The 25,765-nt window shown below is 37.4% G+C and overlaps 1 protein-coding gene and 1 long non-coding RNA gene across 3 annotated transcripts in view; one reads left to right on the top strand and one right to left on the bottom strand.

Moving 5' to 3' along the window:
* Positions 1–6,099: 6,099 nt before the first annotated feature.
* On the top strand, positions 6,100–9,853 carry LOC119485330. Its single transcript, XR_005206251.1, has 2 exons — positions 6,100–7,577; positions 9,331–9,853. It is a non-coding gene; the product is annotated as an uncharacterized LOC119485330 (long non-coding RNA).
* Positions 9,854–11,371: 1,518 nt separating this feature from the next.
* Positions 11,372–25,765, bottom strand: part of utp6 (UTP6 small subunit processome component) — a 15,782-nt gene continuing 1,388 nt past the window's right edge. Inside the window, exons 1-19 of one of the 2 annotated variants that reach the window (XM_037763634.1) lie at positions 21,335–21,426; positions 19,530–19,614; positions 19,383–19,424; positions 19,098–19,190; positions 18,780–18,827; positions 18,618–18,681; positions 18,412–18,530; positions 18,252–18,329; positions 18,043–18,124; positions 17,490–17,571; positions 17,213–17,391; positions 16,361–16,440; positions 16,180–16,257; positions 15,219–15,398; positions 13,212–13,292; positions 12,767–12,876; positions 12,532–12,598; positions 12,243–12,315; positions 11,372–11,892 (exon numbers count right to left, since the gene is read on the bottom strand). In XM_037763634.1, coding sequence (XP_037619562.1) covers positions 11,738–11,892; positions 12,243–12,315; positions 12,532–12,598; positions 12,767–12,876; positions 13,212–13,292; positions 15,219–15,398; positions 16,180–16,257; positions 16,361–16,440; positions 17,213–17,391; positions 17,490–17,571; positions 18,043–18,124; positions 18,252–18,329; positions 18,412–18,530; positions 18,618–18,681; positions 18,780–18,827; positions 19,098–19,190; positions 19,383–19,424; positions 19,530–19,614; positions 21,335–21,426 — 1,788 coding nt within the window. In that variant the 3' untranslated portion in view covers positions 11,372–11,737. Of the gene's footprint in view, positions 11,893–12,242; positions 12,316–12,531; positions 12,599–12,766; positions 12,877–13,211; positions 13,293–15,218; positions 15,399–16,179; positions 16,258–16,360; positions 16,441–17,212; positions 17,392–17,489; positions 17,572–18,042; positions 18,125–18,251; positions 18,330–18,411; positions 18,531–18,617; positions 18,682–18,779; positions 18,828–19,097; positions 19,191–19,382; positions 19,425–19,529; positions 19,615–21,334; positions 21,428–25,765 lie in introns of those variants that run through there. The other variant, XM_037763633.1, reaches the window with a different exon arrangement.

Here is a 25,765-nt window from a genome sequence, read left to right as displayed (position 1 = left end):
CAGTCCGTCCCTTGACACTTGATTGCAAAGTCAAAATACCGAAGGGCACGTAGCGCTGACTCCCCCGTCTGCATGTTAAACTACGAAGACCTGGGCAGAAATACAATGACAGCGCAATTCATAAGCCAAAGGGAAACATTGGTATTGTTAGTATGTTGCTCATTGAGCCTGTGCAGTTCCCAGATAGAGTTGTTTCCAACTTTGTGCTAATCTGCATCAGCAAACGTGTTGGGAAACTTACGACGAAGGTTACTGTTGGATTTCAGCAGCTCCTGTGAGACTGCATCCTTCCATTCACGTGTTCTGCAATTCAATAAGACTTCTCCGGTTGTTTGAACTGTGGTTAAACTCTCTAAATATGGACAATACATACAGCATACATTGACTTGGCCCAGCAGTGCGACAGGTTGTTGATGTGAATCCCTACACAGATTCTATACATGTTGCACGAGGAGATTTGTTGACCATTGCAAGAGCAATAAGGATTTTTAGGGGCATTATGACTGGGTTAATAAAACACAGCTGCCCCTAAAAGTCCCTCACTTTTCTTGCTGCCTTTTTCTCTCTCCCTCCCTCCCTCGCTAGTTTAATGTTTCTATGTCTCATTCCAGACTTTTGAGATCAAACTACAACATTAGCTGGCTCCTCGAAGTGCGATTGGGTGCATAACTTTGGTATCTGTTCAATCGTGGATGAAGAAACGCAACAACCTGGAGTGACCGCAGCGTCTGAGGTTTGACCTTTTATAAGCCGGGTCATATATTTCACAAAAGGCGAGCACGCTTCCCAGTATTTATGAATTGTATATTTATAATGGCAGAGTTTTATTGGGATTTGCAGTGACGTTTTTAAAGGGGGTTGAATGAGTTCAGAACAGAATTTCCGAGAAAGAGCGCGCTCCATGTGTTCATTAGAAGTTCAGCTTTCACAGAAAAGGTAAACACAATCTGAAGCTTTTACCTCAGCAGAGTTTTCTATATGATGCTCACAATAACATGCGCGTAGTTGCGGCCAATTTGAGAACTGAAGTGAACCCAGTGACCCAGAGCGGAAAACAACCTGTAGGAAAAGTCTATTTAAAGTCTAACAACCCTGCTAACGAACGGTGTGAGGAGAGAATATGGGACAGCCGCGGTGGAAAATAAGAAAGATATAAGCAACGCTGTGCAGCAAGTGGCGAGATGAGTCCGATTGGGCCTTTTAAACAATGTGAAATGCCACTGAGAGAGGCTTGGCAGGCGGTAGCAGCCAACACTGTTTAATATCACAACTTTAATCAGCACACTTGGTGACTATCCCAGAGCTCCCCGTAGCCATGCTGCTTATTCAAACCAGGCTCATTCCACCAAGCCTCCCTTACTAGGCCCTCCGCTCTCATACTCGCACTGGCTCGTACTCTCCTGCAGCATATATGGAGAGCTTTTGGCTGGAGTGCTTTTATCTGCTTTCTGTGATGTGTCATTGCGCTTTAGTGGGCTACGTTGGAGGGAATCAGTGATGATAGTTGAGCTCATCTCGTCCTATCTTTGACGCATTTTCATCTATTCTCCATATTTGATTTTAGGTTTATTTTATGATCTGATAACAAGGATGTTAAGAGTGAAATAAAACGTTAATTAGCAGCAGGATATCGCCTACAATCACAAAGAATTTAAGTAGAACTTTTTGACAAAGTGTCAACTTTCCTCGCAACTACTTACAGACGTAACGAGTAATAGCAGGCTTATACAAACAAACGACCTGCCACTGATCTGTTATACACAACCTACAAATAACTTATGATCGAGCATTAACTTTTTTATAAATAAAACTGACACAAAGATTAATGTAACCACTTCCCACCTACTGCGATGCCAGGGAGTTCATTTACAGGACTGTTTTAGGTTGCGTTTTAATAATCACGGAGGTCTCGTGTTTTTAAAATAAAAATCGCCACGCTTCAGCGAATGTCTTACCTATGTGTCACTTGCAGCATGGAGATGCCACCATGGCCCTCCGCTCTATTAATTACATAAAGCATCTAGTGTCAGGATGCTAAATTCATTAGTGAGGTATGTACGGCATGCTAGGGTCAGGACAGATATAGAAGCGGGCCTCCAAAACAACTTCTTCCCCACTTGACACACTTGTTCGACATAATAGAGTATATGGCACTTTGGGATTTTTTTTATTGGACTACATTACTTTTATTATTACAATTATACAAGGAGGCCACTTTGCTTGTAACGCAATTAATTTTTATCATTTGTGCTCTTTGTTGATTGATTAATTTAATAAATTAACTGATTTTTGCCTTTAAATTTAATTTAATCTAATTTCTAATATATTTTTGATTGGACGAAAAAAAAAAAAAAGCGTGGATAAGATAAATAAGATTTATTTTTAAAAATTAATTAATCAAAAACTTTACCGCAGAATGAGGCCAGCTGAGAAATGCAGGGCTGTTTTTTTTCTTAGAGAAGTGGCATGTGAAAGTTGTTCATCATTGTAAGCATCAGACAGAAACACCCTCTGCTCTGGTTTTCTGTGACTATCTTGAGAAGCATGCTTCTCTTTCACAAGACTTTAAAGTTCAAGTTTGAGTAATCAAAGGTTTTAGCCGATTATTAAGCAATGACATTCACTGTTTGACCCCGTGAGCTATTAAATAATTTGACATATCTTTACATTTCCTTGGGTTAAGTACCTGCAGCTGTTTGCATAGGCCTACATAAATAAAGTGTAATATTCATATAAATTGCGGTCTACAGTGGGTCTTATTAGTGACTTTATCATGACCGTATTTTGTCTCGATAGTATCGCCATAATATTCTGCCAAAAAATATTATAGACCGTATTATGCACCAGTGGTATTAAATGGTGTGTTTACTGACCTTATCCAGCTTTACAGTGAGACTTTATCTCCTGAGATATCACTGGGCTTCTTTAGAAAGCCTATTTATATTCTCCGTTAAGACTTCCCATCTGTTCCCTATTTCTTCTCTTAATGTGTAGCAGAAGTGTAGGCTATTTCCAATAACTTGGTGGTCACATGAGCCAGAAACTGGGACTTTGTAGGCCAGTTGAATGAAATGAGGACTCACCTTGCCCGCAAAGACCCAGCCTCTGACACACACCATCATCATCATCATCATCATCAGGACTCAGTCAGTGAAGTGTGGAGGAAAACTACACAGGTTTACCTATGGATATTCTGGAAATGTCTATTTTTTTTTTTTTTTAAACCATTTGACATCCACATTTTCTATGTGGCACGAATCTGCTCACAGTGTTTAATCAGGATTTCAATCAATTCTGTCTCTTAGTGAGACAATTAACACTTGAAATGATAAAGGCACTTGCAAATGACAAGGTAGTACAAATTGTAAACCGCACTTTGGTGTTTCATTTTTACCTCTTTACTTAAGATTTCATTAAATTTCTTTTTTTACAAAATGAACCAAAACTCTGACAAAGAGGATAATGCGAATAGGGTTCAAACCTGTGATATCTCGCTGATACATACCCATAGAAGAAGCAGGTGATGATGCTGCTGCTGCTGCTGCCTGGTTGTTGTTACCTGTGCATGTGTCAGCAGCATCCTGCAGCCATATGGGGGACTTCTTCGCGTAAAAAGCGCCGACTGACTGTCTGGCTGTCTGGTTTGGTTGTCTGGCTGCTTCGGAGGAGATCGAGAAATTCGAACTTCAGATCGAGAACTTCGAACTTCGAGCGTCCATCCACCCATCGAGTCCTGCTCCAGCTCCATCTGATCACTTGGTGTTGCATGCATCCCAGATTGAGCAAGATTATCCTTTTAAGGGTGGAGGGGGGAACGAATTGTCTTTTGGAAGAAGAAGTCGGACAGTCCCCCTCAGGACAGGCCTATCTTTTCCCCTATGTCCAAGGGGGGAAAACATGCAGACGCAACAGTGTCTCGCCTTGTACCAGTCTCCCCCATCCCTCCCTCCTTTAAAAAAAAAAAAAAACAAAACCTTTCCCACAGAGAGATCCCAGTGCGCACCCAGCACCCAACCAGTCACCCAATATCCATTCTGGAAAGAGACAGCCTGGAGAGAGAGAGTCTGCTGTTGCTACTGCCATGCATGCTGCAGCCCTCGATATCTTATGAGCAGGATATTCCCAAACAGCTGGAAGGAAGGAGCTGATATATGGTGCTGCCGCCCTCGTGTTGGGGCCCTCCCCAAAATGGACCGGTGCTAAGTGGTAACCTGGTTATTTTCAGCGCGTCACTGGCTCGTCTCCAATTATAGGTTTTCCGTCGTGGAGGGGCAGCAGCAGTAGCAGCAATGTGGACCCCAGTATTTCCAATTATTCTAGTAAAAGAGGACTTTAAAAAACGGTCACTACTGTACACTGAGTAATGTCCGAGCATGTGTGTGTTTGCCTGTAAACTGCACACATTCCTGCGGTGTCCAACATGCGCCACTACTCATCCAGGAGCTCCGGTGCAGGACGCGCTCTGCTGCGGCTCCGGAGCGCCTCGTCTGCGGCTCTCTCTCTCTCTCTTTCTCTCTCTCTCTCGAGGTGTTCCCCTTCTTTTATCGATGCTGTTCAGGAGGCTATATACATCCCAGGTTCATCACACCTCTCATGTTACCTCCCTGAAACCAGCAACATGTTAGTGTGCCGCGACCCCTGCTGGCAGCGACGCGCCACGACACGACACTTCATCATCACCATCACATGCACGTGGCAAATACAACGTTTTATTGTTTTATTTAGATCACTGAGGGTCATCACGTGCAGCTGCACATCAGGGGGGAACAGCTGGATCACTTTAGACAAATCTATCTCTCAATCTATTTCTTTTCTATCTCCTTGTGTTGTGTTATGTTGGTGCTCCATGACTTAACTTAATTGTTCTACTCTATATTCATTCATATTCTTTATGCCATTTTGCATTAAATCTATTCTGTCCTATTCTTCTATTTTACAGCAGTATTCGGTTCTGTTTTATTCTATTTTTTTCTGATGTTTTGCTTTATTTTCAATACTATTCTTGCATTTTCATTATATTCTTATCTACTACAAAGTGCTGAACACACGATGAACAAAATGTAGAATGTTTTTCATAATTTGTATTTATTTATTTATTTATTTTTATTGTTATTTTGTATTATTCCTTGTATTTTATTTATTTTATATTATCTTAAATACCCACCTTTTATTGCTTTCTTATTCAATGAACTTTTATCTTGGTTGTTTTTGTGTGCATTAGTCTCTAAATCCATTTTAACATTCTACATTTTGTCAATTGTGTGTTCAGCACTTTGCATTGCATTTGACTTGTTTGAAAGGTGCTATATAAATAAAGTTTGATTGATTGATATCACAGTAGATAAGAATAATTCTGTTTTTCTTTGTATTCTATTTTTATTCTATTGTTCTACTCTATATTCATTCATATTCTTTATGCCATTTTGCATTAAATCTATTCTGTCCTATTCTTCTATTTTACAGCAGTATTCGGTTCTGTTTTATTCTATTTTTTGCTGATGTTTTGCTTTATTTTCAATACTATTCTTGCATTTTACAACGTTTTATTGTTTTATTTAGATCACCGAGTGTGATCACGTGCAGCTGCATATCAGGGGGGAACAGCTGGATCACTTTAGACAAATTTAATCAGTACATTCATTCCAAATCTATTTCTATTTCTATTTCTATCTCCTTGTGTTGTGTTATGTTAGTGCTCCATGACTTAACTTAATTGTTCTACTCTATATTCATTCATATTCTTTATGCCATTTTGCATTAAATCTATTCTGTCCTATTCTTTTATTTTACAGCAGTATTCGGTTCTCTTTTATTCTATTTTTTTTCTGATGTTTTGCTTTATTTTCAATACTATTCTTGCATTTTTAATTATATTCTACTGTGATATCAATAAGTCAATAAATCAATCAATCAAACTTTATTTATATAGCACCTTTCAAACAAGTCAAATGCAATGCAAAGTGCTGTACACACGATTGACAAAATGTAGAATGTTAATAAATGGATTTAGAGACTAATGCACACAAAAACAACCAAGATAAAAGTTAATTGAATAAGAAAGCAATAAAAGATGGGTATTTAAGATAATAAAAGATTTAAAAATAAAAAAATTATGAAACTACACAAAATAAGCAGATTGTATTAAAAAAATTAAATATTAATAAAAGTAAATAGAATAAAAGAGATAATGATCAGCAATAAAATGTTGATTAAACTAAACTATATGATGTTCTATATGATGACGTTCTAGTCCATTGTGATATTTTGTCTTATTTTCTATTTTACTGTGGTATCTATTTTCTATCGTATTCTGCTTTGTTGTATTCTATTTTTATTCTATTGTTCTACTCTATATTCATTCATATTCTTTATGCCATTTTGCATTAAATCTGTTCTGTCCTATTCTTCCATTTACATCAGTATTTGGTTCTGTTTTATTCTATTTTCTTCTGATGTTTTGCTTTATTTTTTGTTCTTGTATTTTTCATTATATTCTTATCTACTGTGTTATGATATATTCTATTCTATTTTGATATTTTGTTTTATTTTCCATTTTACTGTGATATCTTGCTTTATTTTCTATTGTATTCTGCTTTGTTTTATTCAATTGTTATACTCTATATTCATTCATATTCTTTATACCATTTTGCATTTAATCTATTCTTTCCTATTCCATTTTATAGCAGTATTCGGTTCTGTTTTATTCTATTTTTTTTCTGATGTTTTGCTTTATTTTGTATTCTATTCTTGCATTGTTCATTATATTCTTATCTACTGTGTTACGATATGTTCTATTCTATTGTGATATTTTGTTTATTTTCCATTTTACTGTGATATCTTGCTTTATTTTCTATCGTATTCTGTTTTGTTGTATTCTATTTTTATTCTATTCTACTCTATATACATTCATATTCTTTATGCCATTTTGCATTTAATCTATTCTTTCATATTCTTCCATTTTAGTTCCATTTTATTCTATTTGTTCTGATGTTTTGCTTTATTTTCTATTCTATTCTTGCATTTTTCATTTAATTCTCATCTACTATGATATGTCACCTTCTATACCTGTTCTGTCGTATTCTATTTTTATTCTATAGTGTTTCTACTCTGGAGGTCATGCTCCACTTTTAGTGCTCGTGGTGACGCTCCCTCATATGGCTTCAGTCAGCTGCTTCATGTAGACAAGACGCGCACAATAACACCGGAAATGGGGTGATTTTCTTATCAAAATAAAATAAAACACCTGATGCTTTGCCCTCATTCATCTGAATAGCTACTGTAACTTTTTGACGTGGTGTTTTTTGGCATCATACTCTTTCTTTCATGCACATTTCTATTCGCTTGGGAACTTTCTGTTACTAAAATATGGTAAATTATAAGGCATATTTTTAAGGGTTTGACCGGAAGTGTTTGATTAAAGGCTATAACTTGATGCCAAATAGCAATGTCCGACTTTGTAGGTTACCTGACAGGAACAAGCCCGGCTTCTTCTCCTAAACAACATCTTTCATTACTCTACAAACAGCTGGACGGATGTTCATCATCTTCATCATCTCATTGACATCTGACAGCCTGCGGTGAGTTCATACATGTCCTTTTGATCTCTGTGTACAACACAAACTGTCGTTTTGTTCCTCATTTTCCTTTTTGTGGTTGTTGCTCTGCAGATTCTGATCTCACAAGACTAAAGGTTAGATCACGTGAAGCCAGTTCAGTCATTCAGTTCTGGACCAAGTTTATTGATACTGAAATGACGTCAGCATACAGAGATGGAGAGGAATCATGAATATAAATAGGCCTCCATCACACATTATTTAAGTAAAATAAGCAACAAGTCTTGCATTTATTTTTTTTCTTTACTCAGAGTTCTGTCATGCAAAAAAAAAGCAGCCAGAATAACTTCAGTTCAGTGTTTATTTTTAAAAGCAAATTTGTAAGTAAACTCCTAATCTGCAGTGTACCTGCCAAGTAAATGCAGTGGAGTAATAAAAAGTACAATATTTGCCTTTGAAATGTAATAGAGAAGTACCAGATAGCATAAATGAGAAACACTAAAGTAAAATAACTTAGAGCAGCAGTGGGTAGAATTAGAGAAAATATGCTTTTAATAAAAGTTATTTTTATAAAGCGGTCACTATCCTGACAGTAGTGCATGAGACAGGTAATCTGAAAAATAATCATTTGTCTCTGTGTCCTCCGGTGCTCCTAATGGCATCTGCAAGATTTCACAGACCGGAGGAAAACAACCAATCAGAGCCGAGCTTGAGCCTAACGTCTCTGAGCAGCTGTCAATCACTTACTAACTCCGGTCAAACTAGGAAGCGCTGATCAAATACGAATCTATATTCTGTTACTGTAATGCCTATTTCTCGACTCAAATGTTTACAGAAACATCTCGTAGTGTACTGTTTAGCTGTAAAATGAGAAAGTTTGCTCTGGCTGGTGGGCAGTGCTTGGTATTTCCTCAACTGATCTCAACATGGCTGCCGGGTCACAAACTTTTTACAGCTAAACAGTACACTACAAGATGTTTCCCATATCAAACCCATTTAGAGTCAAATAGACCATAAAGCAGGGTATGCTTTAGGGCGTGGCTACCTTTTGAGTGACAGGTCGCTACCACGGCGTTGTCCGTCAGCTCCACCCTCTCGTGTCACTTCTGGTTGCAAAAAACCAACATGGCGACGGCCAAAATGCTGAACTCGTGGCTTCAAAACGGCAGTCCACAAACCAATGGGTGATGTCATGGTGACTACGTCCACTTTATTTACAGTCTATGTATTCCCCTTTAAATGATTGGAGTTTGCAAGTGATTGACAGCTGCCTCCGTTGAATTATCAGCCAATAGGAACACTCTCTGAGAAAATGACCTGTGATTGGTCAAAGATTTTTTAAAGCCTGAAAACAGAGCCATGAGGAGGTGCAGAAGTCTAGTCTAGTCTAACACTTGAATTACAAAATGCTGAAAGGTTATTATGGAATTTTTGCCCAATGATGCCAAAATCATTCTGCCTACTGCAGGTTTAAGTATTGTACTTGAGTAAATGTACTTATAATAAAACTCAAGACAATAAAATGACTAAACTCTCAGAAGAGTTGTTTTCCTGAATGTCATCACAGAAAGAGAAAGTATAAAGATTGCTTTTTGATCAGAAGTTTCAGTCTTCCAGGTGACAGTTTCTATAGTATTTTTGACAATCTTCTCAGATGGAGCTCCTCAGGATCACATGTTCTGTTAATGTTTGTAGATGTGTAACTGTGATTGCTATTTTGGAGGCCATCAGTGTGCCCACACAATGCTCTCTCCTCAAAGCTCTCCTCTCTCTGTAGTGCAGTGGGGCCAATAAACAGCGGATGCGGCTGGCGCCCGGCTGCGGACGGCCCTCTCAATGGTCTCTCCCACCATGAAAGCGTTGGTGGATGCTGTGTGGATGGTGTGGAGCATCGGGGCCTCCGTTTATGACTACATCCACACCAACGCCATGGAGGAGCGCATCCACGCCCTGGAGGACGTCATCACAATCCACCAGTGTGTGATTGGACTCCTGTCTGCAGGCGTGTTGGCGCTCTTCACCTACATCCTCTTCAAGAAGATCTGAAGATGTGTCCTCAAGCCGGGAAAGAGGAGATGGCGTGGGACCGAACACATACATGGGCGTCAAGTAACTTATTAACTTTTTTAACATCGATCTGTTTTGGAGAAGACACATTGAGGTTCATGTCCTCCCTCAGTGATGTGGTTGTGGAGGAGGTCAGCATGTGGAGCTACAGCTGTTTTTTAACGGCCTGTATAGATCGTTTTTTTACTGATGACAGATTTAATGTGCCAATATCTTTACATTTTTATTTAAATGTAATGGCTTTACCACTAAAATGATTCACTGTCCCCAACCAAACCAGTATTCTTTACAGGCCTGACAAAGCATTTAGAGCATCAAGTGTTGCAGGCTGAAGCTGTTGACTAAAATAGGTCCTTAACCCATTTCAATATTTTCTCTGGTTTGCTCTGATACAAAAACACAGTGTGTCCACACAGACACTTCATTATATCAGCAGTAAACTGGCCGACTTGCAATTTTTTAAATAGCCCAAGTAGCTCAATATATCCGCAAACCTGTATGTCTGCCAGCCCTGTCAGAGACCCAAACACACACTGTAGTAGGATTTAAAACTCCATTTACATAGAGGAGACTTCAGCTGATAAGTGTGTGTCTGGAAGTTTCACCAGGATCATTATTGAAAATGATAATTCGCCATAACTTCTGCCTTAAAGCACATTATTTTTGCTCTCTTGGTGTTTTGTTGTTTTCATATTTGCATTAATTTCATCAAAGCCCGACTGAGATATCAGGAGAAGCTAATTCCCCTGAAACTAGTGTCTGAGTACCGAGGTACTTCAATATCTTAAATGTAATTTCTATAAATTTATAACACGGCTTTGTTGAACACTCAATTCTGATTGGTCAATCATGGCGTTCTACGGTCTGTTATTTCATCATAGCAGACCGTTGCTATGTATAACAGACCGTTGCTATGGGCACAGTTCTGATGTCGGACTTTTGGAGGATCATTTTTGTGTCAAATTATTAATTTCTTAAGTAAGTAGCCGTGTAATAAGCAAGATAATGTACAGCTAGTGTGTCATTGTTGTGAAATAATCCCTTCAATGACCGGCTCGCTGTACATTATCCCATACGTATTTAATTGATATCGTACTCCCCAAAAACTGGCGACATGGTTCTCATATGAACATCTCTTTGAGGAAATAAAGGAGACCATTAAGTGCGTCTGTTTACATTGTCCATGCCTGATGAAAGAAAACATCCTAAAATCCAATGTGATAGAATTTTATAGGTGTATTATCTATTATTATTAACTTCACAATCCATTTATGTAATGCATTTTAAATGAAAGTCTTGTTATACCTCATAGCTGTTACATTACTGTATGTGCTGCTGCTGGCACACATGACAATTTGAAGTGTCCTTAAAAACTGTAAATATATTTAGATGTTTATGGACAGTGTGACATGTTTATTTTTTTAGCTGCTCATAGATGTGCATCTAGCTCATAGTACTACTGCTGCTTAATATTTATTGTTTTGTTTTTTAAAGGCGGCATTTTGTACCATGAAAGGAAGGAACTAGAACAATATGATTTAAGGTCCTGACACTGGATCAATGTGTGAAAGGAGAATTTTAGAGGATGTTTTTGTCACCGTAGCTTAAATTAACTTCACTAACCTACCAAGAGAACTGTTTAAAGAAAGTGGTGGGTCATTGAAAACTACTGCAGTGTGAATCCGCTGTGTGTTTATATGTGTACAGTTGTTATGTCGCTGTCTCAGAGGGACCACCACAGAGAAACACCCCAAAATGAAAGACTGTTTTAATATCATCATAACTGCATCAAAGCTTGTCTTCACAAAATGACAAATAAATGAATTCAATGAAAATGGACATCTTTACGATACTACGCGTTACCGACGTCAATCTGGTGTCAAATGCAGCGCAAACTGCCGTAAATGAAAATGGAAAGTTGTAAATTAAAGCTGCAAACATCAGAGGCAGCTCAATCAAGAACATTTCCCCCCCAATGCTTGAAGGCAGTTAAACAACAAATGGATGGGCACAGCTCCAATCTCCTACAGGACCAGGAGGAACACCTGCTCCGAAATGTGCGCTGCTGCTTCTTCAGATGCTGAATTTACTACGCTACCTGAACCTTTCAGGGCAACTCATAAGTGTCCGGTCTGAATCAGAGTATACTTGGACGTGAACCTCTCCACGGTCTCCCCTTCCAGGAACTTCATGGCTCTCCAGTGGATCTTGCCGCAGTTCTCTGGCTGTCCGAGGGATCCCAGCTCCTCCTGGATGTACCGCAGCCACAGATCTTCAGGGAAATAAAAAATAACAGAAAACATTTGAAGGATTAAAAAGGTAGACGTGTGCAAGGAAGATTAAATAATCTGACACTCAACAAGGTTTCTTCAACTCCCCCATATCCCAACTGAAAGCTTAGCTGACTAGTAGTTTGTGTGGGGTCCAGCCACAGATCAATTTTCAGATACTATTACTATTTTGGCATTGATAAATTTTTTGGTGCGGTTGTTTTGTTTGATAGAAACTTGGAATGCAGTCCTCGATACTTGACTAACAGGATATTGTGAATAAATATTTTTAACTAACGCTACTTTTTCTTTTGTCTGTTGTTCCTTTAAAAGGCATTTGAAGCCTGCTCACCGTCATCTGAGGTACCAAACTCCTGCAGGGCCCTCTCATAGTAGTCTCTCAGGCTGTTCATCTTTGGAGTCTCCTGGAAGAACAAACAACACAGTTATTACGGCTCAGGATCGTCTCGGCTTATCGGTAATACAAGTGATATCAAAGTCCACCATCTGTCCACACAATTTCTTCTTTTTAGGAAAAGTTAAGTCTCTAAAAACAGCTGTAAAAAAGTTCAAACACCACCTAAAACCTGAAGAGGTGCAGTTACTTTCACATGTGACGTACAGTAGTTGGCCATACGTACTTGTTCCTTCTCGATCTCAATCATTTTGGTGAAAAAGGCCTTGGACAAGGGACGGTTTTCCTGTAAACTACAGAACAAAACAAGTTTTTCCTATCTTAAAATCAACAGCTTTGTCACAAGATGCACTTCTAGGGAGTTTATTTAATATTTGCGACAGATTAAATTAGCGTTCCTTTTGTGTTATTTATCATTTAAATCAACGACAACATGAGCAGACAAAGTGATTCGTTTTTACCTTGTGAAGGTCTTCCTAGCCTTCTTGTAGCCTCCGGTGGAGTACGACCAATCAAGGTAGCTCTCTTTCATCTCCATGGCAACAGCCGCTACTGCAGACAGCAGACCTCTCTGGGAACAAGCAAGAGAACAAACTGTCTCGTTTCGGAGGCCAAAACACTGTGCAGACGTGAGCCGCTGTTCATAATAGATTATAGTTTCCTGGTTTCAGTTTATGTGTGTATATTTAACATTACTGACCAGAAGAGTAACATGACTACTGCATCATTCTAACTAATAAGAACTGCCTATCCAAACCAAGTGTAAATTACAACACAAAGGCATGTCACTATGTGCTAAATGTTTACAAGCAGCAGCTCTTCCTATCAGTTGACATTGAAGTCATTGCAGTGACAGCGCACTGCGCAGTAGTTTGAATCTGAATGTGGTGGATTCAGGTGAACTACCTTGAAGACAGCTTCCGTCTCCTCAGGACTCTGGTTGGCCACGCTCCACTGGACCTGCAGCTGCCAGAGTGGTAGACTCTCCTGCCGAGACGGGACAGAAAGGATTTAGCTATCAGTTGGTTTCTCATCAGTGTCTTGCTCAGTGGGGAGTTCACTTGCTTCCTGTAGCATTGAGCAGTAACTTTTTCAGTCCCGATAGCGACACCTGGGCTTTGGTTATCGGCCAATACCGAGAACCGATCCGATACAAGTGTTTAATCAATAAGCTGTATGACTCACTGTGTGGAAGTGACTGGGATCATTCTTTTATATGTAAGGCAATACCAGGCCTGACTTAAACATTGCTTTCCTAACTTTGTAAAACAAAATGTCCGTAGACATTTAATTTTAGACACGGTGGTCGCATTCCAGATTGCATACTTTTTCTTTTTACTTTTAGTACGTACTACAGCTGCCCGTACAAACTAAGTACTGTTTGCATGCAGTATGCACACAATTGTGACATACTTCGTCATAACATTGTGCCTTTAACTTTGACTCTCTTGCTCATATATCCGCTGTGCAGAGGACTGTAGGTCAGAATAGCCAGAAAAGCTTGCTGGCTTGCTTACTGCAAAATGCAACCGGATGTAGTAGGACATCCTGGTACTTTTGGCATACAGCATTTGACATACTATGTATTGGGACATACTGATTCTTTTTCTGGCAAACTAAATAGTATGGTAGTATGGGTATTGAAATGCACATAAAATAATAATAGCCGTGCTGCTGACACATGACGTAGTACGCGGACGTGTAATCAGACGTAAACATAGAATTTAATTGAATAGATCAGTCCCACTGTCACCGATGCCCTATCCAGCTATTTGAGTCAGTATCGGCTCGATATCGGCGCAACCCTAGCAGGTAGTGTTGTCAATGTCGTACAATATCTCCATCCCTTTTAGTCTTAAAGCGAACATACCAAGCTTAAATTAGACCCATGCTTAAAGATTTAGCTACCTTGTTTTAAAACTGAGTAATGAGTAGGTATCCTTGTGTAGCATCTGAGTGACAAATCACCTAGCTCTGCTCTCAGCTAGTTTCCCTCAGTGCATAAGTATAAAACATCAAACTGGATTAACAGGGTACGAACACGTTTTCTTCATTAATTTATCTCTATACTTCTGTGCCGTGCAGTTATGGAAACATTTCATTGTTCGACATACCCTGAGGGTTTACACTATTTCCCAACACTTACGGAGAGTGTTTATCTTGAGACAAAGGGAGCTGCCTAATGAGCAGCGTGTAGTAATCCTCCTCACACAGCTACTTCTCAGGGCCACAGGCTTGTGAAACCTCCACCACCACAACAACAACCAGCTATTCTGCTCATTACTGTAAAGGCTGAGTCAAAGCATTTGTATTCATAGACATACAGCATTATATATTACTGTGAGATGTACTGTGTGATGATGTGAAGGGTGTCAAGGTGACACAAAATCAAGGAACGAAATGTGTGGCTTTTTAGTAAAGCCACACATTTCTAAGGATTAGTTCACTATCCATCCAAAGCTTATAATTCTACTAAGAGTATAGGGTTAAACAGTAATCCTGCCCATTTACCTGTCATGTTAAATTAAGATAAAGTGTCATTCTGACCTCAAATAATAAATAATTACACAGACTATTAATCTCTTTGTTCTCATGTTGCGTTTGTAACGGAAGGTTGCTCAAGTGCCTGAAGCTTTCCTCACATATGGAAGGGGGCGGAGGAAGCCATTTGAGGAACTTTAATATAATGAAATAGAGACTAATTGGGCCAAGGAGATGGCCCACTTATACAGCAGTGCTGGTGGCTAATGTGTGTGCGCGTGGGTCCAAGTGTCTCCACCCTCCAAGGAGAACAATTATACTGCTACAGCAGGAGGACAACTGATGAGGTGTATGTGCTCAGTGTAAGCAGACAGTTGATGTGATCGAGATCAAATTATGTAGAGTCAAAGTGCAAGTGTGTGTTCTGCGTACCTTAGGACTGATGTGTGTGAGAGCCTCCTGGAATAGCCGGCCCATGTCTCCACTCCCCAGCTGCATTAGCGTCCGCAGACTCAGGCTCCACACTGACACTGATTGGCTGTAGCGCTGCGTGGCTGCCATGGCAACGCTGGCCGCTCCCTCGGCGTCTCCGGATGAGAGCAGCACCTGCAACTTTATTTGAAAAAAAATCAAAGAGAGAGTTAAATCAATATCAGATTCCCTCCTGTTTCCATCTCATCGTTTTAACTTATTATTATTTCAGCTCCGTCTCTGCAGGTATATAAATACATAATATAGGATTTAATAATTGAATACCCCCAAAGTGCTACAAGGCAAAAACAACACCAGGTTCCTCTATCTTCAGGTGCCATCACGCTCACTTTGTTGACTTTGGTTCTGATCATATTTGTGTTACATTTTTATATCTGACTTGTTTAGGTTCACGCTGCCAAGTCACTGACTCACTCACTCAACAGAGTTTTGGCAACATGCGGTTTTGGCAGCGAGAGGCTGTTCTGTGTTATTTTATGGACTTTTTTAATCCCTTAATTAGATGGTAAACAATAGAGAGCAACATGAAATGTGGGGCTGGCATGCATAAATAGGTCCTTGACTAGACTCAAAATATGAGCCTTTACCCACAAGGCCACCAATACGTCATCTTTTCTTTCGCAATTTCTTCTAATCGACTGTCTGGGATCTTGGGAAACCAGCAGTCTGGTTATGCTAGGATTTCCAAGAACGAGTAAGTACCGACTATCAGCTTCGGATGTAAATATTGTTCTCCACTTGACAATCAAACCTTGTGTTTTGAGTCCAGTTACAGTTAAACTAATGTAAGAAACATGCTGTGTGTGAACAGAGATTTGACGAGTCATTATTCAAATGAAGGGAGGCTGAACTATAAAATGCTATGATTACATTTACACATTTAATGAAGCAGTTATCTTACCCAGTTCTTATAATAATCCTCCTTCAGCAGTGAGAAGTCGTGGGCGCGCTGCAACACTCCAAGCAGCCTCTCCTGCCTCTGTGACACAAACACATCAACGCACGTCAGGATTCACCCCTCAAAACATCCACCTCCAAAAACACTGATGCCGCTGATATTTCTTCAGTGTAAACTCACTCACCTTTTCCTTTAACTCTTGGACGTTTGTCTTTCTCTTCAGCCTCTCCAAGCAGAAGGCCGCATAGCAAGTCCACATGGGCTCTAGAGCGCAGAGCACAAATACGGTTTGTTATATATATATACACACATCAAGTTGGCAGGGAATATGAAAGCGGTGCATTAATGCAGGGCACCCGAAGACTTTAAAAAGCCAAATTTAAGACGTAGGCTAAATGGATCTGATTTTTTGACAAACAAATTTTTAAAAACCAAACTTACTTCAAATTCAACAATGTAAACAACATTGACAATGTGCAAAATAAACTATGGGAACTGAATAAGTAAAATAAAGCAATTCTGGTTTGGTAACCGTAAAGAAAATTACCCTTTCATATTGTAAAACTAAATCTCTTCTTATTCTAAAGCACATGCAATGAGAAGAAATGTGTCACTGCATAGTGATAAAACCTCAACTGTTATTATTAATAATAATTTAATCATTTTAATACTTTAGGTAATTTTCATAATAAATACAAAACCACAGATCCCTGTAGTAATGTGTTGATCATAACTATTTATTACAAAGCTTTGTTGAACTCTCGATTCTGATTGGTCAATCATGGCGTTCTACGGTCTGTTATTTCTTCAAAACAGACCGTTGCTATGGGCGCAGTTCTGATGTCAGACTCTGGAGGACCATTTTTGTGTCAAATTGATTTCTTAAGTAAGTAGCTGTGTAATAAGCCGCATCGCCCTGTCGGGGTTTATTTCACAACAATGATCTGCTCGCTGTACTCATCAACCTTCAGTCTCAACAAGGGAAAAAACAGTCCATTTTCCATGTCTATCTCCCTGCGTATGTATGAGCACCTACCGGTGTTGAGGCTCTTGACCCCCTCCTCGTAGACCTGGCAGCAGCGCTCCTCTCTGCGGTTGATATCCGAGGCCCGGCCTTTGGCGGTCTGCAGCTCCTCCCCGGCCCCCGGAGCCTCCAGCTCCCTCTTAGCCATGAAATCCCACGTCAAGCTGTCCTCTGTGTAGTTAGCCTGTAAGCTGCAACAACAAGGGGAGGGGAGTAGACACGTTCACGCTTAGTGATGAAGTTCTGTTTTGAGAATGCAGAGTGTGGCCGAGTGGAGCTGGTGTCTTACTCTTGCAGGATGAAGTCCTGGAGGTCTTTGGTGAAGTCAAAGATAGCCGCTATATTCAGAAGGGAGACGACAAACGTTGCTTCTGTTGGAGAAAAAGATCAATGATACGAAGGGAAATTCTGTTGTTAATAGTTGGACATTTTGGGAAGAACGCTTATTTGCTTTCTTTGCAGTGAGTTACTCTTATGTCTGTATCATGAATACGACGCTACAGCCAGCAGCCGGTTAGCTTAGCTCAGCATAAAGAGTAGACGCGTGTCCAAAAATGAACAGAATCTGCCTTCCAGCACGTCTTTAGCTCTCATTTATTTAATCTGTACAAAAAACAATGTTTGAAAACAATAGTTTGTGGATTCAGGAGGGGTTATGTGGGATATCTTTGCCAAAAAAAGACTTAATTGACAAAATAGGCCAACCTTCTGCAATGCATCAGTTTTCTTACTCAAAATATTAACTAAATTCTTGTTTAAATGAGGAAATAAAATGTAACACTTTGATATTTTTATGTCTTATGTTTTTGAACAAAATTGGAAATAAACTTTAAAAAGCTTACCTTTGATTTTCCCTGTAGCATCTCTGTACACAACCTCAGCCAGTTTGCCACTCAGGATCTCTGGAGAAAACTCATATTCACCCTGGAAGGAGTGAAGAGCAGAGTATTAAGGCACTGAATACAAAATGAGAGCATGTGTGTGTTTCGGATTTTATTTTTTTTTGTTTTCTTTCCCCACTGCGTTTGTGTTCAATTTGTGACACACTCACCAGGTCCATCTCGGCTTTCTCCAGTTCTTCCTTCTGCTTCCTCAGTTTCTCACAATGCAGCAGCTCCATACGGAAGTACTAACACACAAGTTGTTGGAAACTATTAGAAAAGAATATTTGACATAATCTTACAACAGCAGGAACATTTAGCTTCTTTTACCTCCTGGAAGACTTTCTTGTTGTTGGGATGGAAGCGCAGAGCCCTCAGAAACAGGTGTCTGGCACTTTCAGAGGAATTTCTATCCTCCAGCTCACTCTTGGCTGCCATGATCCACAGGGCTTAAAGATGGAGAAGTACAAAGTCACTACTAATTACAGTTAATCTTGACTTTGTTACAACAGATTGAAAAGCACAATCTTCTGTACCTGGTTTGTCGGGGTGTATAGCGAGCAAGGCTGAGAACACCTTGCTGATTTGGCCTTTGGTGGCCTGATGAGAGAAACCCAGAGGGAGATCATTATTAGCACGAGAAGACTTAATGTTTTGTCTCTGATGTACTTAAAGCAAATGATAAAATCATTACGTACCCATTTCTTACAGAAAGCAACATGTGAGAGCCACAGCTGCACATCATCCTGTGGGGGAGAGAAGACATGCAAAATTATATCTCATTAAATGTTTAGATTTTAAAGAAAATGGTGAGGGGAAAACATCATGAATAACATAAGAACTGAACTCTAATCATTTTCAAAGAGTCTTAGTTTGATTGAAAACAAATCATCCCGAAGCAATTTGATAATTTCTTTTAGCAGATCAATGCACCTCATTTTGCACGATACATAATCCATGCAATGATTTCATTGATACACTCCAAAAGTACAATATAAATGCTTTGTATACAGTACCTTCCACTTATTTGTTGCTCTTCTGAAGACACTGTTTATTCTATGGATGACGGGGTACTCAATCTCCTCTCTTTTGAACTGGTAATGGATGTGCTGCAAAAGCAGAGTTAGGCACCGTCAAATTATCATCTAAAAGTACACTGTTTGACACTCTCTCCATTTGTTTTGCATGCATGTTAAAAAAAGTTCATCACTAGAATATATAAAAAAAATGTGTGTACAATCAAATGACTCCAATCCAAAATGAATATTAACATGACATAAAGCAAAACACACGCGACTCACCGCTCTTCTCTTCTTGATCAGCTCTAAAACGTTGATTTCATACTGTAATTAAACAAAAAAATAGTGTTTTAAACATATCACTCATAGCTTTTACTTAGTAATTTATTTATTTAAAAGACATATGGGTAACATGATAAGGCACATTACCTGAATGTATGCAATGAAGTCCTCTTTGTTTACGATCAACCTGTGGAGCTTGTATTCCAGGGCTGTTGCTCTCTTGATTATGGATCTGAAATAGTGAAAAATAAACAGCTTATATACATACATACATACATACATACATATATATATATAAAATTGTGAAGTTTATTTTAGGATTTATTTCTCTTTAGTTCCATTAATATTTCCTCTGTAGCAGTGAGGTCAACGAGAGAGTAATAAGATGACAAAATAAATGTTCTAGTCAGGTTTCTCTCTCTCTCATGTCTCCGTATATTACTGACAGTCAACCACAAAACAAAACATTTCTCAGGTGGGTGGCGTCAAAATCTTGTAAAAATGGTGTCCTTTGTATAGTGATGTGATTTTTCTATTGAATGAACACATCTGGAAAGCCTGGATCCTGGATCATACTTGCATCTCTGTCTTCTTGACCCATGTCATCTCTCCAAGCACGTACACACACCCATACAACACACACCCTCCCACACACTTCACCTCCCTGACCTTTGACCCTTCACCATATTTATTTGTATTTAAATGTATTTATTTTACTTTAATTAGGGCCCGAGCACGAAAGTGCCAGGACCCAACGGTGTCCTGGCACGAAGTGCAAGGAACCTATTGTTTTTGTCGGTATTATTATTTTTCTGCTGCAAGAACGCGTTTTTGACGACCTTAGCCATCCCCAAAACTCACCAAAATTGGAACATGCGTCGGGAGAGGCGAAAATTGCAATGTTCTGTAGTGATTGGGAACGGGCGTCGCCAGCGGGCTCTATAGCGCCCCCTAACGCGTCGAAATCTAAAGTTGATCCGATATTCATGAAATTTGGTATGCATATCCCACTCATCATTTGAAACATATTCCTCATTGGATTTCATTAGCTCCGCCCACCCAGAAGTCGGCCATATTGGATTTCATGTCATTTTTAGCGTTTTATAGGCCGCGTACTTTAACGAACTCCTCCTACAGATTTGATCTGATCGACTTGAAATTTGGTCAGGACCATCTTAAGACCTTGAAGATGAAAAGTTATTAAAATGATGAGTGTTCACTTAACGACCTGACCGTGGCGTGGCGGCCATTTTGAGCCATTCGCCATGAAACAGGCAGTTATTGTAACTCAACTGTACATAGTCCGATCTGCCCCAAATCTCTCAGGTATGATGGTGCTCCAGTACTGATGACATGTATATGAAAAATTATACTCATAGCCCCGCCCCCTTTCATAACTCATGATCCGTTTGTCGTAGAGTCTTGTGGGAGGTGTCATATCGCTCAGCAGAGAGTGCCTGTTTCATTGGTGAAGGTTATGCCCGCCCCCTACACATTAGCCACGCCCCCCTTCATAACTCATGAACCGCTTGTCGTAGAGCCTTGCAGCAGGCGTCGTGGTGCTCGTCAGAGTTTCGGCTTCACGGTGCCTGGCCGCGTCGGTCGGCGTCCCGCCAGCATCCCCGACGCGCAAGTAGGGGCGAGGGCCCGTTCATCGCTGCTTGAAGCTTTAATTTATTTTAATTCTTTGGATTGTTTAACTATGTGTCCTCCCTTTTTCTCTGAATTCGATTGAAATGATAGTTTAAGATGAAGTCTTGTTTTGTTTTCAGTGTGAATATTTGAGTAAAATATAGTTATGATATAGTATATATATATAATATAGTTATATATGTGATGATGATTGTATAAGTTGCTGAAACTGCAATAAAAACTTAGTCATAGTGATGTGTTTTACTACTGAATGAACACTTCTGTAAACGCTCCTGTAAGTCATGATGTGTTCTTCTTACTTGACTTCTTTCTTGGTGAACAGTCCAACCCTCTCCAGCTGCTCTAACTCAGGGATCCTCTCCTCGATCCGGTGCTGAACGACCTCCGCCATCCTGACGACGCAGCCGTTGTTGTGTTATTATGTATTAATGTCAACTTTATGTAGAAATACCATCAGACTGTCTCAGCAATGAGGCTGATTTTCTCCTCACATGTGTGCGGAAGCAAAGCGGAAGTTGTGATTGGCCGCTTTTCCGGTTCCCTCTTTAAATAGGTCCGTCAGGAAACACCATCCAGTCTGGCAAAACAGATTCAAACCAGCTAATCTACTGATCACTGACACACTATCCTCACTGCTTTTAATGACGTGAAATAACAAATATATTAGTCAAATACTTTAAAATGAATAAAAAAAATTGTTGATTGGGAAATTCTAATTGAGATTAATTCAATTCAATTCAAACTTTATTGCAGACTCAAGGTCCAGATAAGAAAAAAGAAAAAACAACAACAATACATTACATATAATACATTACAATACAGGGAGAACTATAAAAAGTCATGATTAAAAGATATTAAAAATATTAATATTAATATAAATATATAGATAGATAGATAGATAGATAGACTTTATTGATCCCAAATTGGGAAATTCTTGTGTTACAGCAGCAGGTTATCCAAGCAATGCACAGGAATAGTACATAAAATGTACACGTCAACATTACAGAAATATATCCATAGAATACAAAATATAAAGAATATTGGAATACACTATAAATAAACCTGACTACTACAACTAGCATTAACACAAATCTAAATTAAAAACATAGAATAACCCACTATATGCATTAGCAAGTGTGCATTTACATACTATATACATTAGCAAAAGTGTGCAAGATACTACAGTATATACATTAGCAAAGTGTGCAATTCAATTCAAACTTTATTGCAGACTCAAGGTTCAGATAAGAAAAAAGAAAAAACAACAACAATACATTACATATAATACATTACAATACAGAGAGCACTATAAAAAGTCATGATTAAAAGATATTAAAACTATAAATATTAGTATAAAAATATACATACATCAATGCCTTACATATAAAGAACTATACCAGGGCCTCCACAGCTGTGATTGGTACCGTGTAGTGCAAAATCTGAAGTTAGACAACCGCAAGATGATGTCATTCTCAGAGTGATTATGCCGGCATATAAATTTGTACATGAGATTTCTTAATATAGTTTGAAAAGTATTTATGCCTGCATACACACACATTTCACTTGCACTGGAACATCTTGTTCTTTTTAGTAATATTCTCATTGCATCATTATTAAACAACTCTGTTAACCCCTCATACAATTTAGAAAATGAATTCTAAATTTTTCATTAAGCTGAATCACAGTTAAAGGAAAATTAAGATGTTCCTAAACAGACATACATCTTAAGAACCTGAGGACAAATTATTCCCTTTGATGTTATTAATTGCCGTCTTGTTATCAACAAAATTAACATTTAAATATTATGTTTTCAATCACCATGCAGCCGACTATACTGTACTGATGTACGTACAGTTTACTCATTTATGCTGCTGTAATGTTCAGTTTCATTAAGAATATTTCTGATTGTATAAAATACAAATGGGATAAATAATGTAATATAATATAATATAAGGTAATGAAATATAATGTAATATAATATATTATAATATAATATAGTCAAGTCAATTTTATTCGTATAGCCCAAAATAATCATAAATCACAAATTTGCCTCAGGGGGATTTACAATCTGTAGAGGATACGACACCCTCTGTCTTTTACAGTATGACCCTCTCATCGGATAAGGAAAAAAAACTCCCAAAAAAAACTTTTAAAAGGGAAAAAAGAAAAAAATTATAACAATTATATTATATTATATTGTATTATATTATATTATATTATATTATATTATATTATATTATATTATATTATATTATAATTTATTGTTATATAAATATTTTCATTATATTACATTATATTATATTATATTGTATTATATTATATTATATTATATTATATTATGTTATATTATATTTTTATATAAATAATTTCATTATATTATATTATATTATATTGTATTATTTTATATTATATTAGAATAAAATTATCTGGCATTTATGCCATATAATAATACCGACCCGAGACTCAAAATAATTACTTTCACCTCTGGACTATTTATTGTAGATGGATTTATTGCAGACTATTTAGTTCCATGTATTTCTTTCCCATGAAATAAATACATTTAACAACATACAGTCACATAGATATAGATATTTATGGAATACATAATGTACTGCAAACTGTAAAGTCTCCTATGAATAATGAGATTTATGTTTTAACACCAGGGTCGTCTATATTATATTATAATTTATAGTTATATAAATTATTTCATTATATTGTATTATATTATATTATATTATATTATATTTAAATGATATTAAAATGATATTATATGATATGATATTATAATATCATATCATATAATGAAATTATCTGGCGTGTATGCCATATAATAATACCAACCCGAGACTTAAAATAATTACTTTCAGCTCTTGACTGTTTATTATAGATGGATTTAGTAGAGACTATTTAGTTCCATGTATTTCTTTGGCATGAAATAAATCCATATCCTAGAGGATTATTTTCTCACACACTATGAACGTTTTTTAACGTTAATGTGGTCATTCGTTTAACCCTCCTGTTGTCTTCGGGTCAAATTTGACCGGTTTTCAAACTTCATTATATCATAAATATGGATGTCTTTCACCTAATTTCCTCAAAATTATATGGATGGTTCCCTTATATGGTCTTTGCAAAAAACACACTGTCACACTGTCATTAAACATTTTTTTTTAATATTACAATATTTGTAATATTCTGACTAAACTTTGACATATACCGGTCTGTGATAATCCATCAACATTATTCCTCCAATTTTGTGTATAGTCCAAATAATTCATAATTTCGGCATTTTTTCCTAAAAAAATTAGGTTTAATTTCATATAAATTAGGTTTATTGACCATGAATTCCTCAAAAAAAGTGTAAAACTTGTGGTAATGAGTTGGAATGAAGTTGGCCAAAAAGATGTTATACAGAATTGGGTGATAATTTATAATGTATGCTTTAAAAACAGTCAAACCAGACAAAAGACAAAAGTTGCATGGTTGACGGGAAGACAACAGGAGGGATAACTGGATGTATGTTTGATTCTGGAAGCATTATTTCCTGTCTATAGGCAGAAGTACTTGTGATATTCTCCTGGCAACTCGGATGACATCTTCAGTGTTGACTTTATCTCCAAATTCAATCTCTCTGTCCTATCCTAGAGGATATGGATTATGGAATACATGATGTACTGCAAACTGTAAAGTCTCCTATGAATAATGAGATATATGTTTTAACACCAGGGTCATCTATATTATAATTTATAGTTATATAAATTATTTCATTATATTGTATTATATTATATTAAAATGATATTTAAATTATATTATATATGATATGATATTATAATATAATATAATATAATGAAATTATCTGGCGTTTATGCCATATAATACCAACCCGAGACTTAAAATAATTACTTTCAGCTCTTGACTGTTTATTATAGATGGATTTAGTAGAGACTATTTAGTTCCATGTATTTCTTTCCCATGAAATAAATACATTTAACAACATACAGTCACATAGAGATAGATATTTATGGGATACATGATGTACTGCAAACTGTAAAGTCTCCTATGAATAATGAGATATATGTTTTAACACCAGGGTCGTCTATATTATATTATAATTTATAGTTATATAAATTATTTCATTATATTGTATTATATTATATTAAAATGATATTAAAATGATATGATATGATATGATATTATAATATCATAAAATATAATGAAATTATCTGGCGTTTATGCCATATAATAATACCAACCCGAGACTTAAAATAATTACTTTCAGCTCTTGACTGTTTATTATAGATGGATTTAGTAGAGACTATTTAGTTCCATGTATTTCTTTGGCAAGAAATAAATCCATATCCTACAGGATATGGATTATGGAGTACATGATGTACTGCAAACTGTAAAGTCTCCTATGAATAATGAGATTTATGTTTTAACACCAGGGTCGTCTATATTATATTATAATTTATAGTTATATAAATTATTTCATTATATTGTATTATATTATATTATATTAAAATGATATTAAAATGATATTATATGATATGATATTATAATATCATATCATATAATGAAATTATCTGGCGTTTATGCCATATAATAATACCAACCCGAGACTTAAAATAATTACTTTCAGCTCTTGACTGTTTATTATAGATGGATTTAGTAGAGACTATTTAGTTCCATGTATTTCTTTCCCATGAAATAAATACATTTAACAACATACA

The sequence above is a fragment of the Sebastes umbrosus genome, chromosome 3, assembly GCF_015220745.1.
Source record: "Sebastes umbrosus isolate fSebUmb1 chromosome 3, fSebUmb1.pri, whole genome shotgun sequence".
NCBI lineage: Eukaryota > Metazoa > Chordata > Actinopteri > Perciformes > Sebastidae > Sebastes > Sebastes umbrosus.
Note: the sequence above shows the minus strand (reverse complement) of the source record. Positions and strands in the feature narration are given on the sequence as shown.